The sequence below is a fragment of the Prionailurus bengalensis genome, chromosome E3 (assembly GCF_016509475.1).
Source record: "Prionailurus bengalensis isolate Pbe53 chromosome E3, Fcat_Pben_1.1_paternal_pri, whole genome shotgun sequence".
NCBI lineage: Eukaryota > Metazoa > Chordata > Mammalia > Carnivora > Felidae > Prionailurus > Prionailurus bengalensis.
Window position 1 is genome coordinate 8,703,599 of NC_057357.1, and position 20,858 is coordinate 8,724,456.

The 20,858-nt window shown below is 46.6% G+C and overlaps 1 protein-coding gene across 4 annotated transcripts; it reads right to left on the minus strand.

The window, feature by feature from the left end:
* Nucleotides 1-2,908: 2,908 nt before the first annotated feature.
* Nucleotides 2,909-8,834, minus strand: IFT22 (intraflagellar transport 22). 4 transcript variants are annotated; one of them, XM_043559779.1, is made up of 6 exons: nt 8,678-8,787; nt 7,845-8,044; nt 4,944-5,020; nt 4,739-4,828; nt 4,026-4,241; nt 2,909-3,373 (listed from the first exon to the last, which is right to left on the minus strand). In XM_043559779.1, coding segments are annotated over exons 4-6 (366 nt in total). In that variant the 5' UTR covers nt 4,740-4,828; nt 4,944-5,020; nt 7,845-8,044; nt 8,678-8,787; the 3' UTR covers nt 2,909-3,224. The 4 variants fall into 4 exon arrangements, with proteins under 4 accessions (XP_043415714.1, XP_043415715.1, XP_043415713.1 ...); XM_043559780.1 differs by having other exon boundaries at nt 7,845-8,040; nt 8,678-8,782; XM_043559778.1 differs by lacking the exon at nt 7,845-8,044 and having other exon boundaries at nt 4,026-4,228; nt 8,678-8,834.
* Between the last annotated feature and the right edge of the window lie 12,024 nt (nt 8,835-20,858).

Below are 20,858 nucleotides of genomic sequence, written 5' to 3' on the forward strand. Positions count from 1 at the left end.
AATGTAGAGAATTATTTAACTGATAAAGCAGTTTCGAAGTCACATCAAAAACATGTAATCTGTTACCGTTTCAAAAGCAGAGGAGCTTCCTCCCTCCTCGCTAATTTAATTCCTTTGGATTTGGTTTTTAAAACGGGATCCTTCATTTGTTGCTTGAGGAAAGAACACATCTGTTGAGAAAGTATCAGCCAAGGCCAAGATAGTACCAACCATCAGGTGGGGAAGGCTAAAGTCAAGACCTAGAACACATAGTTCAGCATAATTTTAAGTGGTACAAACAGATACTTTAAAAAAAAATTTTTTTTTCAACGTTTATTTATTTTTTGGGACAGAGAGAGACAGAGCATGAACGGGGGAGGGGCAGAGAGAGAGGGAGACACAGAATCGGAAACAGGCTCCAGGCTCTGAGCCATCAGCCCAGAGCCCGACGCGGGGCTCGAACTCACAGACCGCGAGATCGTGACCTGGCTGAAGTCGGACGCTTAACCGACTGCGCCACCCAGGCGCCCCAAACAGATACTTTTTTAATGGATATCTTTTTTTTTTTTTTAAACTCTTATACGTCTTCGGTTACCAGCAAATCTCTACTCTTTGTTCTAACAATTTCGCCTACACTTTGGATACAAGGGTCTTCTGCTGTTCCACAAAAAGTATACTGATCTCCAGCAGCTTCCCTGAGCAATTTCCAGATGTGGACACTCAGGGTGTGACAGGAGTGACTCACGCATAGCCTTCTTTGCAAGCTACAGCTTCAGTACTATCCCATCGTTGACTGGTGTCAGGAAATCTAAGGCTAAGTTCTCTCTGCAACATGCTTGCAAGCCACTTTCTGGGTGCCTGGGCTTCAAGAACGGTTATTTGCCCTGGAGTGCTGTGCTTGTGGCTTCACTAGGTTGTCTCGGGGGTGACATTCTCTCCCTTGTTCACTGGTGGACTCATCTGTCCCATTACCACGGGACAGGGGAGAGAGCAGGGGCGTGGGTGGGGTCCAGCTCTGTCCCTGTCCCTAACTTGCTGGGTCACCTCGGACTGGTCATTTGTCATCTCCCCTTACTCCCCACAAGCCTGCTCCTCTTCCGTTAATGCCGCAGCGAGCAGCATCTGGGGCGGGCTGAATTATGGCCCCCGAAGATCTCGGGTCCCAATCCCTGGGACACATGCTGTTTCATGACATCTTCGCAGATGTGATTAAGTGAGGGATCTTTAGGTGGGCACTTCATGCAATTATAAGTGTCCTTATAACGAAGCGGCAGAGGGAGGCTTGAGTCAGATACAGAGAGGTATGTTCCGTGGGCCATGCCAGCCATGCACTTGACAGGAGACGGCCAGTAGGGTGGCCAGTGACATGCTGACAGAGGTCAGGAAGGCAACCAGAGGACGCACCCCAATAGTAGCACAAACACTGTCTGGACACCCTGACACTGCAAGGAAATGGACTAGAACCTTGAAATGATTAAATATTTATCCCAGAGACTGAACTAACCTGGAAACTTAGAATCAACTGTTTTTCTATGTCTTGTGATCTAAAAAAAACCAGTTGATTCTCATTCTCCACGGCCCTTACATTCTGTAAACTCTCCATGCACACTGGATTAGGGAATACTGAACCATTGCTTCTGGGTAAATACAGGGTTGTGTTCCCGTGCACCTCTGACCACACTTTCATCAGCCATCAACATGTAACCTTGTTTTATGGATGCTTCTGTTTACATTTCTTTTTATTTTTTATTCAAAATATTTTTGATGTTATTTTTTGAAACAGAAAAGCACAAGCTGTGGAGGGGTAGAGAGGGAGACAGGAACCGAGGCGGGCTCCCCGCTGACGGCAGACAGCCCGATGCGGGGCTCGAACTCACGAGCGATGAGATCATGACCTCAGCTGATGTCAGCCGCTTAGCTGACTGAGCCACCCAGGCGCCCCTATTATTTTTTATTTCAGAGAGAAAGAGAGTGTGAGAGCATGTGAGCAGGGGAGGGGGCGGAGGGACAGAGAGAATCTCAACCAGGCTCCGTGCTCAGTGTGGAGCCCGATGTGGGGCTTGATCCCACCACTCTGCAATCGTGACCTGAACGGAAATCAAGAGTCGGGCGCTCAACTGACTGCATCGCCCAGGCGCCCCTGGACGCTTCTGTTTAAAGACACCTTATTTAACATGTGTTGTTGATTCACTGAACTTATAGCCGACAGCGCTATAACTCACGCTGGAATGAGGCTCATCTAAAGTACTTGTTTCGTCTGTAAGGCACATCGCAGCCTTTCTGCGCTTAGGAACACCAGCCAGTGCTTCAGCTGGTGTTCGGGGGTCATTTTAAACAGCGAAACCACTCACGAAGAGCACACAAATGTGAAAATGTGGCGCTAAACAGGCTGTGACAGGGACACCCGTTTACAGTAGGACAGCTGAAACAAGAAGGCAGAGCGTGGCCTTGATCAGCCTCCGCTGGAAATGCGCGTGTCTGGGGTTCAGACTTTTTGCCACTCTGAATAATGGTGAAAGCGCTTTGGGTGTTGGTCTGGGGGTTACAAATACGTTTCAGCCAGTAGGCAATCTGCAAATGCAGAACCCATGAATGAGGATCAACTGTACCTTTCTCTGGCCTCAAGTGTGGTCCAGGTCTCCCCATTATCTAGGAGGATGGGAGCGTGGGCTTTAGACCAATTACAGAAAATCCAGAATCCGTAACTTTTCCCCATATCTAAGGTGCAGTACTTAATTTCTGAACTCAACCTCGCCACTATCTAGAGGAACAGAATGGCAGTTCCACGAGGGTGGAGATTTTTATGTTTTGTTCATGCTGTACGTGGTCGGCGGCTAGAACAGTGTAACATGACAAGTCGTCATTTGTTGAGTGAATTAAGGAATGAAAATCCCATTCAAACCAACACACACGAATGAAACTACTATTGTATCGTTTGGCTCGGACAGTTATAATTCTTCTTGACGTCTAGGAAGAGGAAAGAAAAACACCTCAGCTTTCCAGCTCTTGGAGAGATCCGGGGCAAAGGAATCAGAATTCGACAATAGGATTTTCTCAACTGAACGAAGGATAGAGAACGAACGGTAGGAGTCAACTCCCTGGTAGACTGGTACCTTAGAGCAGACAAGGAAAAGCTCTTCTACGGCCACGGGGAGGACACATCAATAGCTGGACGAGATTCTAGATGTGCACTGGGAAATGAGCTGACCCCATCTGCAACGCGGAAGAGTCCGGATGAAGGCTGGTCACGTGATAATCGACATCTCCTCCCGGTCTCTGCTTTCAGACACTGAATTGACTATGCTCTTTAAATACTTTATGAACTCCACCCTGATCTCTTCAGGGTCATCCTCCAGGTTCGAGTGCACCAGCTTCAGCTTGTTCAAGGGGGGTGCTTGAGGAGGAAACAATGTAATTAGGCATGAGCTTTGAACCAGGGGCCATTTCTAGCTCCCGCTGACCCGAGTCTTAAAGCCAATTTGTTTAACTTTCTAGGGTCCAAAAATAAAGGTGGGTCTTGCCTGCCATGATTTCACAGATGAAGGTTCGACCGATGCACTCACCATAGTGCTTGGCATATAACAGGTGCTCAATAAATAATGCCACCACACTGCCACCTGGCGTCCACTTCCAGGTCCCCTTTGTTCTTACACCAGAAAGGAAGAGATTTCTGAATATTGCGAGTCATTTTCCATGAGCACTTTGTCACCTCTGTAATGGTGTGTGTTACATGCTAATGGGAGTTTTTCTGGAGAAAAGACCAGTCAGGAAAGAATGTCCCTAATAGTACTGATGAGTGGCTAAAACCAGGTTTCCCCCCCGTGGTGTCTGCCTGCTTTTAAAGAGTCTCTTTCCTGGCCTGGATGCTATGATGGACAGATCTTCTAAGCTGGGATGCCAATTTACATGGTAGGAAAAACAAATGCCTAGGACACATTAGGTGCACCATAATTGCACATAGCAGCTGGTTCCAAAGACCCAGAACAATATACAAGTGACCAGAACATTCAAGACAAGAGCGGGAAAGAGAATTCCAGGCTCCTTACACAAAGACAGGTTTCCTTTATCACTTCCGGAGCCTGGTTTGTGGTGTGCGATCAACAGACACTGAGTGTCCTGTAGGAGCTGCTGCTGGACGAAGCAGGAATACCACATGTCGATTTCCTTCAGGTGGCTTGGGGTGTCGGCATTGAAGACGATCACCACCCCGTGGGAATCCTTCATCAGGGCTGGCCAGCAAGACTCGAACCTGCAAGGCAGCACTGGATTCAGAGCGGATGTTAGGTGCTTCTGGTTTCTACCTGTGGGACTTTAAAAATAATGTCTTGGGGCGCCTGGGTGGCTCAGTCGGTTAAGCGCCCCACTTTGGATCAGGTCACGATCTCGCGGTTCCTGAGTCTGAGCCCCACGTGGGGCTCTGTGCTGACAGCTCAGAGCCTGGAGCCCGCTTCGGATTCCGTGTCTCCCTCTCTCTCTGCCCCTCCCCTGCTCACGCTCTCTCTCTCTCTCTCTCTCAAAAATAAGTAAACATCAAAAAAATTTATAAAAATAACGTCTTCGTGTTAATTGACAGATGACTTCTCATTGTGTCATAACCCGATCCTTAAAGTTCTCAAGAGCGGTGCCCATCACCAAATAATCTATCAAGCCCCTAATACATGCTAGGGAGTGTGCTGGGCCCGGGTCCAGGGTGCTTGGCGGGCAGCTGGGTTGTGAGCCATTTGATGAAGCAAACCCTCTTTAAAGGAAACGTACGTACTTGGGGTCACCGCCACAATCCCACAGCTCAAATTCACATGCCGTGCCTTTGTCGTCACTGGTGACGTGCGGGTTCTCAAATTCCAGGATCCTAAGAAATAAAAACAGAGGCAGCATCTCTGCTTCGGGCACGTTATACTTGTGGGATGCCACTGTCACCCAGAGAAGCGGGGGGCCCTCGGGGAGACAGATTTGTCGGGGCTCACCTTACTCCCTGGGTCGGATTGTATTCGGTGATGTCAGAAGATTCTGTCAGGAAGTTGGCCAAAACGGTTTTTCCACTCTGTGGAAGTGAAAATGATAAAAGGGCTGTGCTGAAGGGCAGGAAACTAACCACAAGCGAGCCTCCAGTAGCCGGCTTGGAACCGGGCGTGGTGGCCACCACGGGATTGCCACGGCAGAGGGCTCTCTCCGCTTGGGAGGAGCTCGCTGCCTTACTGTACGTGGTGGGCACGGCCTGCCCTGGGACCCGGGGTGCATGGGGTTCTAATGCTGTCTCTGCCGCTGGGTGACCTTACCCACGCTGACGTCCCTGGCTGGCTCTCCGTTAACTTGTCTGAGAACAGAAAGGAATTGTTAGCGTGAGTCTGTCTGCTGCCACGTTCCTCTCCGCATCAAGAAACCTCCCCTGAGGCCCAGAAAGGGGAAGGGAGTTCCTCAAGGTCACAGAGAAGTTCAAAGGCAGAGCTGGGTCCCTCAGTGGCTGGCCGTGCCACACTGTCACACAGGGCCATTCTTCCGTTCCTCCTTCTAGATAATACAAGTCCCACACGTCGCTAGTAACAAAACAGCCCTCCGGGGCCCTCCGGCCCAAACACCCATCTGTCTGTCCGCTCCACTCCCTCCCCAAAGGTAATGACTATGATCCGTTTTCAGGTATTTTCTGTACATTTGTGCCATTCGTTTAACAAATATTGTATATGCTCGGATGTAAGACAAGGGGTTTTTCCTCCCCCCAAATTATTCCTCAGAAGGGAATCTCTTACACTTGAGTCCTTGTAAAAATCTCTGAAATTAGGCCCTGCTCTCTTGGTTGTTTTATTTTGAACAATTGCTTGGCTAGAACAATTTCAATCAATGCCAGTTTGGGGGGCTTGTAGAAGTCACTTGAAAGAATCAGAAAAAGAGGGGGGGGGGATGAGGGCTTAATATGGTGCTAGTAATTTTTCCCGAGCATGCGGCCTCACAAATTAAATGTCACTTAAAAATAACACAGTTGAGTGGTTATGTTTGGGGAGATCACGAATGTTTATCTATAGGATGAACACATAAAGCAAATGGCCCGATGTTGTAGGAATGGCTCTTCGGGCTGGAGTACATTTCTAGGAACCGGGTCATACACAGATTCAAAAAGTCCTTATATCCTAAACTACTCAGATGATGGGCTTTGTGATGTGTTTTAAAAGTGGCTCTAGTCATAAAATTAACTTGGGTGTCCAAGGTGCAGGAGAAGGGCTTGAATTTTAAAACTGTGTCGTGAGGCACCAGGGGCACCTGCGTGTCTCAGTTGGTTAAGCATCCAACTCTTGGTTTCGGCTCAGCTCTATCTCATGGTTCATGAGTTCGAGCCCCAAGTGGGGCTCTGTGCTTGGGATTCTCTCTCTCTCTCTGCCCCTTCCCTGCCCATGTGAGTGCTCTCTCTCTCTCTCGAAATGAATAAATAAAACTTAAAAAAAAGCTATCATGAAATGCAAGTATGGAATAAAACAGCATTTCCAAATTAATATATATCTTAATGTTCCTTTAAATGTATACATAAAACATTATAAAGGTGTATTGATATATTTCGTCTATGTCCTTAAAGTGTATATACACGTTAGCCAAAACCAACTGATTGAGGGGAAGGATTCTTCTGGGAAAATGAAGAAGCTGCCTGTTTGGTATGTAAGGTATTTTTAAGTGTCTATCCCGCCAGGTGTTGTTGTAACACATACGATAAAATAGTCCTAAGTACTAGAATAAAAATCAAACAGGATGGTGCACCTGAGTGGCTCAATTAGGTGTCCGACTCTTGGTTTCAGTTCAGGGCATGATCTTGAGGTTCGTGGGTTTGAGCCCTGCATCAGGCTCCATGCCAGCAGCATGGAGCCTGCCTAGGATTCTCTCTCACTCCCTCTCTCTCTCTGCCCCTCCCTGCTTGCTCTCTCGATTTGAAAAAAATTAAAAAATCGGGGCGTCTGGGTGGCTCAGTCGGTTGAGCGTCCGACTTCAGCTCAGGTCATGATCTCACTGTTTCCAAGTTTGAGCCCCGCATTGGGCTCTGTGATGACAGCTCAGAGCCTGGAGCCTGTTTCGGATTCTCTCTCTCTCTCTCTCTCTCTCTCTCTCTCTCTCTCTCTCCGCCTCCTCTGCTCAGGTTGTCTCTCTCTCTCTCTCAAAAATAAATAAACACTAAAAAAAAAATTAAAAAATCAAACAGGATAACGTCATAGGGACTTTGGGTGGTCAGGGAAGGCTGAATGGGTATTTTTTGAGAGAGAGAGAGAGAGAGAGAGAGACAGTGTGTGAGCAGGGCAGGGGCAGAGAGAGAGGGAGACACAGAATCCGAAGCAGGCTCCAGGCTCTGAGCTGTCAGCACAGAGCCCGACGCGGGGCTCGAACTCACGGACCGTGAGATCATGACCTGAGCTTAAGTTGGACGCTTAACCAATTGAGCCACCCAGGTGCCTCAAGCTACGCACATTTAAAAAAATGTTTTTTTGTTTATTTTTGAGAGGACGAGAGAGTGCGAGTAGGGGAGAGGCAGAGAGAGAGGGAGACAGAATCTGAAGCAGGCTCCAGGCTCCAGGCTCCAGCTGACAGCTCAGAGCCTGATGAGACCCGGCGATCATGACCTGAGCAGAAGTCCAATGCTTACCCGACCGATCCACCCAGGTGCCCTGCAAGCTATTGCACGTTTTAAAGTTAATCATTGGACTGCCAAAGAAGCTGTTATCAATGCCCCATCAATGAATCCTAAAGTACTCACTTCCTTACAAGCATCCTCATGCTTCATGTTCCCAGTGTTCTAACCTTTTTGCATCCACTCTGATGGGCAAATTAGGGTCACCTTCTTGTTTTAATTTGTGTTCTTGTTAACTGTAGGCTGAATAGCTTCTTATACCTACTGGCCAGTTGTACTCATGTGCACAGACTCTGCTCGGTTTTCTGTGGAGTTCTCTTTACTGATTTGGAGACTTCCCTCGTGCTTGCTACCTATTCTTTCTTTGTAATGTGTTTTGCAGATGCTTTCCCCAGGCTTAACTTCGCTGTCATCTCTTTTAAGGCTTCCTCAGTTTTGTGTTGTGCTTGAGGCGACTTTCCCTGTCTCAAGATGAGTAACACATCTCTCCGTATATGCACATACTACAGTGATTCTCAACGCGGGGTCCCTGGACGAACAGCGTCAGTAAAAGGCAGATTCTGAGACCCCTCCCACACCCACTGAATCAAAACCCTAGGGCAGGACTGGCACGTTGTGTTTTTCACAAGCCCTCCGGGCCAGTCGCGATGGGTGCAGGAGATGGAGACTATTCACTGGCTATTTCCACGTCGTTGTTGTTTTCCACACTTAGCTTTAGTCCAAGGGACTCTATTCCTGTGTATGACGTCCACACGTAGATTTAATTCCCACTACCACCACCATACACACACTGAGAGCCAACACAGTCTGCTTTTCTTGTCCCACAGGCATGTTCATTAGGGCCAACCTCACGGGCAAAGGAGAGTCGTGGAACCTAGACCCGGCTTCCAAAACGCCACTCACGACGTTCAGGCCTCACGAAAACCGGGTCAAGGTCTGGGGGCGCCAAGTTCCCGCTGAGGCCAGCGGCGCACACCGGGTGGGCGCGGGGGACGAGGTTCCCGCCTCCTGGGGGGGATTCCTGGCGCCAGGCACAGCCCCGGGTCGCCCCCGCGCCCGCCCGGGCCCCGCCCGCCGCCCCCGCCGGCCGGGCCTCACCTCGCAGGGCCCCACGAACAGGATCTTGGCCTTCAGCATCGCGGTCGCCCGGAGCCCTCCCCGGCGCGGAGGAGCGGAAGCCGCCGCGCCGCTTGGCTGCCTTCGTTTCCACGGCGACGGGAGCGGCCCGCGGGGGCCGACGGGAGTGGGCGGGGCCGCGGCGCTCGGGGTCGGCCGCGCGAAGGGCTAGTTGATGGGCTCCAGCCTCCGGCCTGGCGGCTGCGTCTTCGGGCCACAGGTGGGCGTGCAAGGCTACCAGGAGGTGGAAGGGAAGCGAAAGACTCGCATCCAGATTCGCTTCTGAGCCGGGAGGACTGCAGAGCTCGCACGTCCCGCCTCTCTCTTTATAGGGAGGGAACTGACTGCACGTCCTGATGTGTGTTCCTCCCTGGGACCCCGTGAACTCAGGCTGGCCATGTAGCTGGTGAGCTGGGGCTGGGACCAGGCCTTCCGACGCCTTTATCACTCTGGCATGATACTGCCCACATTGTGATCACGGCCCTGGCCCAATCTAGAAAAGGTCCGAGAAAAAACGAGTCTCTGGTCTCTGAACGGATTCACCAACTCACCGTCCTTTGGGTGATCTGGGAGAAAGCAGGACCATGGCGGGCGTTGTTCAGTGTCAGTGCAGATGTCTGGACGCCCTGCTGCAAAGTTCTGTCGTTAGATGAGCCTTAAATTGCGGAGCCGGTCCAGAATTTCAGGTGAGGCCATGAAATTAAGTGTCTATGTGTCCAGAGTGCCGATTCCAAATTTGGTAGCCCGACAAAGGGCTGGCATGACAAAAATCACCAAAAATAAACCCAACACCGCCTCTTTAACTTATAGTAGGATAGTATACAGTGTTTTTATTACAAAGAACTGCTGAGTGGTGTAAGGTAGACTGCATCTCAGTTGCAGGATGCCGTGAATTGATTGTTTCGTTGATTAAACAAATGACTTTTGAATGCCTACTTCATACCAGGCACTCTTCCAGGTACTGGGGATGTGCCTGTACCCCTTGAAGCTTTCATTCCAGTGGAATAGATGGACATTAAAGAAGCGAGAAAATAAATTACATACTCTCAGGCAGAGACAATTTTAGTTAGTGATAACTGAATAAAAATAAATCACTAAAGAGTTAAAGACTGTGAAGGAACCAATTTTGGATGGAGTAGTCGAGGCAAGATCTTGGTCCAGAGCTGACATTAAAGCACAAAGCTGAGTGAAGGGGGGGCGGGGGGGGACTCAAGCCAACCATGCGAAAGGTCTCAGGGAAGAGCATGCCAGCACAACAGCAAGGGCAAAGACGCTGAGGCAGAAATGAACTTGGCATGTACCAAGAACAGCCCAGAGGGTCTATGAGGCTGGTGCGGGAAGAATAATAGAGAATGGTAGGGTATGCGTTGGAGAGATCATGTAAGGCCTTGGGAATTTCTTTTAAAAACAAGTGATGAGAAGCTTGTGCCAGAAACTGTATCTGGCTACATGCAATAGAAACTCTATCACAGCAATTTGATCAAGTCATGGATTTATGTATTTTTTCTCATGTAACAAGTCTAGGGATGGCCATTCAAAGGCTGATGCCGCGGTTCAAGGAGCAAGATCCCTTTTCCCTTCCTGTCCTGACATCTTTGACATGGCTGCTCTATCTTTGGGTACTCGCTTTCCAGGCAGAAACAAAGGAAAACAGGGTCAAAAGATGTATGGCATTACACTCTTCCTTTTTCTCAGGGAAACAGTCGCTTTCTTAGAATCCCTATCAAGTCTCATTGGTTAGAACTGAATCACATGGCCTCCCTAACTGCAAGGGAATCTGGGGAATGTACATTTCTAGCCTTGCCCATTACTTTCTCCAAGAAGCAGGGGTAGAGGAAGGGAAGGTTGACAGTGGCTAGGAAACGGGCTAGTTGAAAAGTCAGTATGGAGGGTTTTGAGCAGGGGATTGGCCTGATCTGATTTATGATTTTAAAAGTGATCAGCCGCTGCTGAGCAGCTGGAACAAAGGGGACAAAAGTGGACCTACAGATGCCAGCTTGGAGGGTATCGTGCAGCTTGAGAGAGGGATGCTGGTGGCAGCAGTTGAGGCTAGATCAGGGACTCATTGTGAAGGTGGAGCCCCTAGGAGTGGCTGATGAATCACGTGCCCCGTGTGAGGGAAAGAGGAGGTAAGGACGACTCCCAGGACGTTGACTTATATGGTTTTGTGAACATTTTGCCATTTCCAGACTTGAGAAGGCTGGGGGAGGAGCAGGGTTAGGGGTGGAAGATAAAGAATCCTGTTTTGCTTATGTTAGCGATGAGATGCCTGTCTGACGTTAAGGGCGAAATGGGATAAGATTCTGTACCTGATGGGGGAGGTCATGACTATAAACTGGAGAAGATATCAGTCAGCTGTATGAGGTGGCGTTGCAGGCACGGACTAGATGGGAACGAGTAAGGATAACTATAGGCAGAGAAGATAAGGGCAGACAGAGAGTGTCTCGGGACGCTGCTATTTAGAGGAGAATCTGGCGAAGAAGACTGCCAACAGCCAGAGAAGTATGAGGAAAACTAGCAGAGTATGGCATCATGCAAGCCGACCGAGGACAGTGTTGCAAGAGAGCAGGTGACCGTTCGGGTCACACACTTCTATGAGATCCAGTGAGGTCAAGTAAGGAGAAGACAGGATCGGCCATCAGATATTTTAGGTAAAGTGGAGGTCATTGATCACTTCCAAAAAAAATACTTACAACTTACTATCTTTGAATATAATTTTTTTTAAGTTATTTATTTTGAGAGAGAGAGGAGAGGAGGGGCAGAGAGAGAGAGAGAATCCAAGGCAAGCTCCATGCTGTCAGCACAGAGCCCGTCGTAGGGCTCGAACTCATGAAGCATGAGATCGTGACCTGAGCTGAAATCAAGAGTCAGACACGTAACTGACTGAGCCACCCAGGTGCCCCTGATTTATTTATTTTTTAATGTTTCTTTATTTTGAAAAAAAAAATTTTTTTTTCCAACGTTTATTTATTTTTGGGACAGAGAGAGACAGAGCATGAACGGGGGAGGGGCAGAGAGAGAGGGAGACACAGAATCGGAAACAGGCTCCAGGCTCTGAGCCATCAGCCCAGAGCCTGACGCAGGGCTCGAACTCACGGACCGCGAGATCATGACCTGGCTGAAGTCGGACGCTTAACCGACTGCGCCACCCGGGCGCCCCGAATGTTTCTTTGTTTTGAGAGAGAGAGTGCGAGGGGGGGAGGGGCAGAGAGAGAGGGAGACACAAAATCCCCAGCAGGCTCTGCACTGTCGGCACGGAGCCCATCGTGGGGCTGGGTCTCATAAACTGCAAGATCATGACCTGAGCCGAGATCAAGAGTCGGACGATTAGTCAGCTGAGCCACCCAGGCACCCCTTCACTTAAAATCTTTAAACATATGTCCACACGTATATGTACTTTTGTAAAAATGGCTAAATATGATCATGCACTTGCTCTCTTTTGGTGCAATCTCTCTCTCTTTTTGTCCTTTGGCTTGGCGCCCTCACCTCACCCTTGACCTCTCCTCTTCCCTCTTTATCACTTGTAGTCTTTGTTCCAGTGCAGAGATAATGAGTAAACTCCCAGCAAGGAGTTTACTCCTTGATAACAACCTGGAGTGCATCCTTCGATATTTTTCTTCACGCATTTTTAAAATCCCATTCAGCATAGCTCTATCTGCATATTGGTCTATAACAGGTTGCTAAAACATGGCTATCCCAATTTTGGCCGAGGCCGTAAAGGCTGACAATAGGTGTTAAGTGTGCTCCAGATTTTCGTCCATTTCTATAGAACCTAGCACATCACCTGGAGATTATCGAAGAGCTGAGAAAGAGAGAGAGAGAGAGAGAGAGAGAGAGAGAGAGAAAGAGAGACGGAGGGAGGGAAAATTTCTTAGGAGAGCATGCCGTTTGTTCACCTTGGTCAAGTGACAGATGGGACTTCACAGAACCTGTGTCCCCTGGAATCAGGGTGTGAGGAGCCATGGAAAGATCTGGTCCGAGGCAAGAGGGTAGGGAAAGAAAGAGGATGCACCGGGACTTGCAAAGGAGACAGGAGACTTTCCTAGGGACCTGAGGTGGGAAAGAGTTGACCTTGAGTCATTTTGGATCTTGCCTGTGAGAACCCCCTGGGAGGTGGACTACTGGATGCCTGGAGGGAAGACACAGTCAGACTGGTCATGTCCCAGGAACCCCCAAAACTCTCCAGTGGGACACACATTAGCATGAGGCACCTGCTACTTCCAGAGGGCACCCATGCTGGATTATATCTTACTGTTGTTACCTGGGATTGACCGAAAAGTTCTGGGAAGTGCCTGAGATTTCATCTAAGGGGATGGGAAGAATTAACTAGTCTAAGGAGAGGGTTTGAAGGAAACAACTGTGAAAAAGAATAAAGTTGTTTGAATAAATAAGCATACCAAGTTCAGTTCATTTGATGAACACACACACACGCACACACACACACACACACAGTATTTGGGAAGGCATTGTTTTACAAAAATGGGATCACATCCTCAGTAGTATTCCGTATTTTATTTTCTTCATTCAACAATACCGTGCAGAAATTGCTCAAAGTCATTTGTTGTAGTTCTATTTTTAAAGGTTGTAGGCTGTTTCATGGCCTGAATTTATCAGTTATTCAGATGTTTTCTTAATGATGGACATTCAACATGGTTCCAGTTTAAGGACACTAAAAACATTGCTGCAGTAATGATTTTGAGTGTATGGCCTTACAGACTGGTACTCTCACTTCTATGGAATCTATGGAACAGAAAGGATTGCAGGGTTAAAGGATATGTGTATTTGTTTATTTATTTATTTATTGAGAGAGAGAGGGAGAGAGAGAGAGACAGAGAGACGACCCTGGGATCATGAGCTGAGCTGAAATCAAAGTTGGATGCTCAGCCAACTGAGCCACCCAGGCACCCCAGATATGTGTACTTTATTTTATTTTTTAATTTAATTTAATTTAGTTTAATTTATTTCTTTTAAACGTTTATTTCCTTATATTGTGGGGGAGGGGCAGAGAGTGAGAATCCCAAGCAGGCTCCACTGGTTGGATTGGAGAAGCCAGACATGGGACTCAAACCTATGAACCATGAGATCATGGCCTGAGCTGAAATCAAGAGTCGGATGCTTAACTGACTGAGCCACCTAGGCTCCCCAGGATATGTGTATTTTAAATAGTAATAGCTCTTGACAGATTACCTGGCCACTTGGTTGGTTTAGTGCTTAACGTTCCACCAGCATTCATTTTTGTCAATAATATGTATTGCCATGAGAGTTGGTAATCTTGACAAATGGTCCCAGTGGAGTGATGAGGAAGACAATAAGACTGGAGTAGGTTAGAAAGAGAATTGGATGTCCAGTACATCATCATGGTGTGACAATTTACTCTAAAACGTAGTGGCTTAAAATAATAAACATTTATATCTTGCAATTTCTGTGGGTCCAGATCTGGGCCTGACCCAGTAGTGCCTCTGTCTTGGGATTTCTCACTGGGCTTCATTCAAGATGGTGGCCAGGGCCGCAGCCTCCTCAAGGCTTGACGGGGGTGTGGGTAGAGATTTACTTCCAAGATCAACCATTTGGCTATTGGCAGGATCCAGTGCCTGTGGACTGTTGGTCTGAGAGCCTCAATTCCTTGTTGGCTATTGGCCAGAGACCTCCCTCCCTTACCTGTTATGTGGGCCTCTCCACAGGGTGGCTTATAATACGGCAGCTGGCTTCTCTGAGAGTGAGCAAGTGAGAGAACAAGAGAGGGTGAGCAAGGGGGAAGCCAGTTTGTAACATAAGCCTATAACTGATAGCCCATCACCTTTGCTATATTCTGTTCTTTAGAAGCAAATCACGAGGTCCAGCCCACACTCGAATGGAAGGAATTATGTAAGGGCATGAATACCAAGATGTGTGTATCATCTGGGGCCATCTTAGAGGCTGCCTGTGGCAAGAGGTGACTATGAGATGCTGATTCTAAAACACCATCCACTTAATAATAGCTTTCCTAAAGAAATCCCTGCCATCTTAAATGTATTGATTGATTACACGGTACTTTGTGCCTTCCTGTAAAGGCAGTCTAGATGCTTTGGATACTGTTTCTTTCTCTGTGGAATAAATTAAAAAGCTCAAAAAATAAAAAACCATTTGCCTGAAGATACCAGGGAAAGAACAGACTAGTGAAGAATTCCCAGGATCAGAGGAGGATGAAGGCCCATGGAGATGAGCCCCATGTTTGGGGCTGGACTCCCCCTCACTGTGTTTACATATTTCAGAGGGGACAGCCAAGCAGCTGAAAGGCTGAACAATAGAACTTCCTGGGACTTGCGGCCATGGAATGAAGGCTAAGTTCTGCCAGGTGAAACGGGGCACTGATGAACCTCCCCCCACTTGGGGGTCAACCCCAGGATCAAGACAAAGTGGGAGTAGGCGAGTCCAGACAGGGATGTTGGCTTGGCTTCAGATCGTCATAATACTTGTGTTTATGTGAAGGTGACCCAGAAGTGCTAGTGTCCCAGGTACCTGGGAGAAGGAAACAGAGATCCTTTCTGGAGGAAGATACATCATCCTGGGCCATGAATTATTTATACAGTTTTGGGCTTACCATGTCCAGCATGTAATAAGGATACTCAGACACATGAAAGACAAAGCAACACGGAAAGCAAAACCATAAGCAACAAATAATAGAAACATACCAAGAAGGAGCTCAGATTATTGAATTATCAGATACAGATTTTCTATGTTTAGACTAGGAAATGAAACATTAGAGTTTTTAAGTAAAAAATAGGATTTAAGTAAAATTGGGATGCCTGGGTGGCTCAGTTCGTTAAGCGTCCAGCTTCGGCTCAGGTCGTGATCTTGGTGTTCATGGATTCAAGCCCCTCATTGGGCTCTGTGCTGACGGCTCGGAGCCTGGAGCCTGCTTCGGATTCTGTGTCTCCCTCTCTCTCTGCCTCTTGCCCACTCGCACTCTGTCTCTCTCTCTGTCTTTCAAAAATAAATAAATATTTAAAAAAATCGGAAGATTAAATGAGATCAAAGTAAGAGTGAACAGTTTAGCAGAAAACCCGAAACTATACAATTATATCTTTGTATTTATGTATACTCATGGATAAAGAAAACACGTAGACATTCTAGAACTGAAACAAATAGAAAAACAAAGGTTAAAAATGAGTTTAACAGTAAATTGGAAAGGCTAAAGAGAGAATTAGTGACAAAGGAGATGGGTCAGAGAAAAGTATCCAGACTGAAGCACAGAGAGAAAAAAACTATGGAGAAACCAGAAGAGAGGATAAAAATACGGAGGATTCAGTGAAAGGCTGTGACATCCTTTTAGTTGGAGCCTCAGAAGGAGAGGAGAGAAAGAATGGGCAGAGGTATATTTGAAGAGCTCATGGCTGAGATTTTTCTAAAACTGATGGAAGACATGAAGCCACAGATTAAAGAAGCCCACCTAACATCCAAGCAGGATAAATCAAAAAGAAAACTGTAGGTTGGCATGAACCAAGTACAACCTCTGAAAACCAAATTCAAGGAGAAGATTTCACAAGTAGCCAGAGATGGGCACCTGGATGGCTCAGTCGGTTAAGCGACCAGCTTCAGCTCAGGTCATGATCTCACGGTTCATGTGTTCAAGCCCCGCATCGGACTCCGTGCTGACAGCTTGGAGCCTGGAGCCTGCTTTGCGTTCTGTGTCTCCCTGTCTCTCTCTTGGCCCCTCCCCCACTCATGCTCTGTTTCTCTCTGTCTTTCAAAAATAAATACATGTTAAAATAATAATAATAATAATAATAATAATAATAATAATAATAAATAAATAAAAGTAGCTGGAGAAAAGAGACACATTGTCTTCAAAAATGCAGTCCTCAGACTCTTAGCTTTCTCAGCAGAAACATTGGAAGCCAGACGACTAAAGAATGATTAATCTTTAAAGCACTGAAGGGAAATAACAGCCAGATTAGAGATCTACATGTAGCAAAAATATCCTTTAAGAATGAAGTGAAATAGGGGCGCCTGGATGGCTCAGTCGGTTGAGCGTCTGACTTCAGCTCAGGTCATGATCTCGGGGCCCGTGAGTTTGAGCCCCGCATCAGGCTCTGTGCTGACAGCTCAGAGCCTGGAGCCTGCTTCGGATTCTGTGTCTCCCTCTCTCTCTGCCCCCCCTCACTTGCACTCTCTCTCTCTCTCTCAAAAATAAATAAGCAAAAAACAAACAAAAAGAATGAAGTGAAATAAATACAGTTTCAAATCAACAAAATAAGAGCGTTGGTCATTATCCCTGCTCTAAGGGAAATAATAAAGAATGTCTTTTAGGCGAGAAGAAAATGACCCAGGTAGAAGTTTGGACATAAACAAACATCAGGGAGAATGGTAAATAGCTAGATAAACTTTACTAACTATATTGGGGTGCCTGGGTGGCTCAGTCAGTTGAGCGTCCGACCTTGGCTCTGGTTGTGATCTCACAGTGCATGGGTTCAAGCCCCACATCGGGCTCTGTGCTGTCAGCCCATCAGCACGGAGCCTGCTTTGGATCCTCTGCCCTCCTCTCTCTCTGCCTCTCTCCTGCTCATGCCCTCTCTCTCTCAAAAAGAAATAAAACATTAAAAAAAAGTCCTGTCATTTACAATAAGTAAATAAATAAATAAATACTGACTGTATAATATAATAATATCTTATTGGAAAAAAATGTCTTATTGGGTCTAAAAATACATATTATATTTCACATTCAGATTTATATGCTATATAAACAAATGTGTTATATCATGTATAAGTATATACATGATATATATTATTTATATTGAGAGAGAGCAAGAGAGCAGGGGAGGGCAGAGAGAATCTCAAGCAGGGGGAGGAGCCCAATGCAGGTCTTGAACTCACCCAGGAGCCCCGGGGTTGAAGTGTTCTAAATGCCTTGCAATATTTAGGAAAAGAGTAAGGATCCCAGCTAACTTTAGACTTTGGTAAGTCAAGAATGCATGCTTTCATATACAGGGTAACCATTAAAAGGATTATGAAAGAGTGTATAGTTTACAAGCTAAGAGAAGTGAAAACATAGCATATCAAAAAATAGTTGTTAACCCCAATGTGACATGGCTTCTTGAAATGTTAATGTCCACTGATCAGTGATGCTGCCTAAAATGCCAGGTGCAGGGCTCCTTAGCCTGTGACACTGGACAAGCCTTGCTTGAAAGCCTCGCATCGATCGGTTTCCGCCTGCCCATCCAGTCTCATTCCCATCCGCATCTCTTGTGGGATCTTCCCTCCCTCTTCTCCTGTCTCTTAAGACTTCTGTGCTGTTTCTCGGCCTGTTGTCCAACTCCTTTTGGCCCCTTTGAATGCCCCAGGATGCCTCTGGCCATAATTAACTTTGTGTATCCGCCATTTTCAAAATGTACAGATTACGTGCTTGAATTCTTGCTTTGGCGTTCTGAAGGAGGAGGAGGAGGGATGCATTCTCAGTTGCTAAAAAATGAAGGCAGAGTGGAAAGAATTTGGATGGAGGGACTTCGTATTTTGGTTGGGAATTAATTTGACTGAAATAACAAAACTCTTACAGTGACAAGAAGGTCTGGAGGTTGACAGTCTGGGGGGGGGGTGCTTGGCAGCTCAAAAATGGCCTCAGGCACCAGCTTCTTTTCCCCCTTTTTTCTCTGGTGTCTGTTAGTTTAATTTACCTCATAGTCACAAGGTAGCTGCTGTGCCTCCAGGCATCACACCTGCAATTAAGGAAGGACTAAGGAACAACAAATACTTTACCTTAAAATCTGTCCTTTTTTTTTTTTTTTTTTTTTTTTTTTTTTAAATAGCCTCCACACCAATGTGGGGCTTGAACTCACAACCCTGAGATCAAGAGTTGCATGCTCTAAGGTCTGAGCCAGCCAGGCACTCCCATCTACAGTCTGTCCTTTAAAAAACAAAACAAAACAGTATTATTTAGTTGATTACTAAATTTAAGTGTAGGGGCGCCTGGGTGGCGCAGTCGGTTAAGCGTCCGACTTCAGCCAGGTCACGATCTCGCGGTCCGTGAGTTCGAGCCCCACGTCGGGCTCTGGGCTGATGGCTCAGAGCCTGGAGCCTGTTTCCGATTCTGTGTCTCCCTCTCTCTCTGCCCCTCTCCCGTTCGTGCTCTGTCTCTCTCTGTCCCAAAAATAAATAAACGTTGAAAAAAAAAATTTAAGTGTAAATTTAAACAAAACATATATTAAAGTGTACCTATTTTAAGTATCTTCTAATTTTGAAAAACGTGTAGACCTAAGACACAGAGTATTCCCATCCCCCACGAAGTTCCCTCACGTTCCTTTGTGGTCAACTCCTTCCCGCCCCTGGCCCCAGGACACCTCTGTTGTACTTTCTGTCACTAGATATTAGTGTTGCCTGTGGTAGAATTTCATATAAATAGAATCACACAATATTTACTCTTTTGTGTCTGGCTTCCTTCACTCGGTAATATTTTTGGTATTTAGACATGTTGTGTGTATCAGTATTTTATTCCTTTTTTATTGCTGAGTCATAGTCCACATGTGAATATACGACCATTTATCTGTCCACCTGTTGATGGTCACGCGGGTTGGGCTGTCTATAGCTTTGGGGCTATGATAAACACAACTGCTAGAAATAAAGCTTTGTGTGGACATATTTTCATTTCTCTTGGGTAAATACCTAGGAGTGGAATTGCTGGGTCATGTGACTATCTATCTACATCTGTATGTATCGGTGCAAATCCCTGCATCTATATCTCTATATCGCACACCCGCACGCACACACTCACACACTCCTGGTTCTTGATTTCCTATTTTATTCACTTGGTTATAATCTATCGCCATCATTGTTTATTTATTTGATGCTTAAATAGTCCTTGATTTGGCCATTGGGAGGCCCCTCAGGCTGGTTTCTGTGTCCTTTTGAAATCTTTCTAGGAGCTCTTTACTTTGTGACATTGTTACATGTTCCCAGGTGTTTTTTTTTTTTTGAAGTTTATTTATTTATTTTGAGAGAGAGTGCAAACAGGGGAGGGGCAGAGAGAGAGGGAGACAGAGGATGTGAAGCGGGCTCCGTGCTGACAGCACAGAGCCCGATGCTGGACTCGAACTCACAAACCATGAGATCAAGACCTGAACTGAAGCCAGACGCTTAACGGAGTGAGTCACCCAGGCACCACCCAGGTGGTAATTTTATTAGCATCACTTCGTAACCATCAAATAGTATACACATTCTTTTGTATTTATTTTAAAAATGAAAAGTTTCAGAAGTCCAAGGAACCTCAAAAAGTATTGTTCCTTTCACACCTGGAAAAATTGGTAGGGGGGGCACCTCGGCAGCCTCAGCACAGAGCCTGATGCGGGGCTCGAACTCACGAACTGCAAGACTGCAACCCGGTCTGAAGTTGGATGTTCAACTGACTAAGCCACCTGGGTGCCCCGACCCCCGCTTTTTCGAGCATGAAACATATACTTAGATCTCTGGCTGGGGCTTTGGAAGATTGGTGCCAGATACTTGCCTTCTAGAAATCAATCTGCCTAGTCACTGTCCACAGGCAGTTCCTAGACTAGACAGGGAGACCAAACCTGTATAGTGCTTCTTCGCCTTGTCAAGTGCTTTCTCATCTATAATCTCATTATGTTATGTTATGTTTGTTATGTTATGTTATGTTATGTTATGTTAACTTATTTTTCTGAGAGAGAGAGTGTATGCAGGAGAAAGAGGCGGTGGGGGGGGGGGAGAGAGAGAGAGAGAGAGAGAGAGAGAGAATCTTAAGCAGGTTCCGTGCCCAGCATGGAGCCCAACATGGGGCTCGATCCCATGGCCGTGAGATCACGACCCCAGCCAAAATCAAGAGTCAGATGCTCAACCAACGGAGCCACCCAGGCGCCCTTACTCTATAAATATTTAAGTTAATGAATGTTCCCTTACACTTGCCTTGGGGCTTTCGTTTTTGTTTCCAGGTGAGAGAAATAAAAAATGTGACTGCTTTACGTTTCTTGGATATACGCACTGTATAAATTTGGGATTATTATTCCTGTGGATTATTGAAATACTTTGCTTTATGACTTTCCTTTTAATTAGAAGAGGTTGACCTCAGATGGCTTAATACCCAGCAGGGCCAGGACTGGATGATCTAAGAGTAATTTCTCTCCCGACTCTGTGACTTGATGCAATAAAATCTCTCCCTTGAAAAAACGTAAAGAAA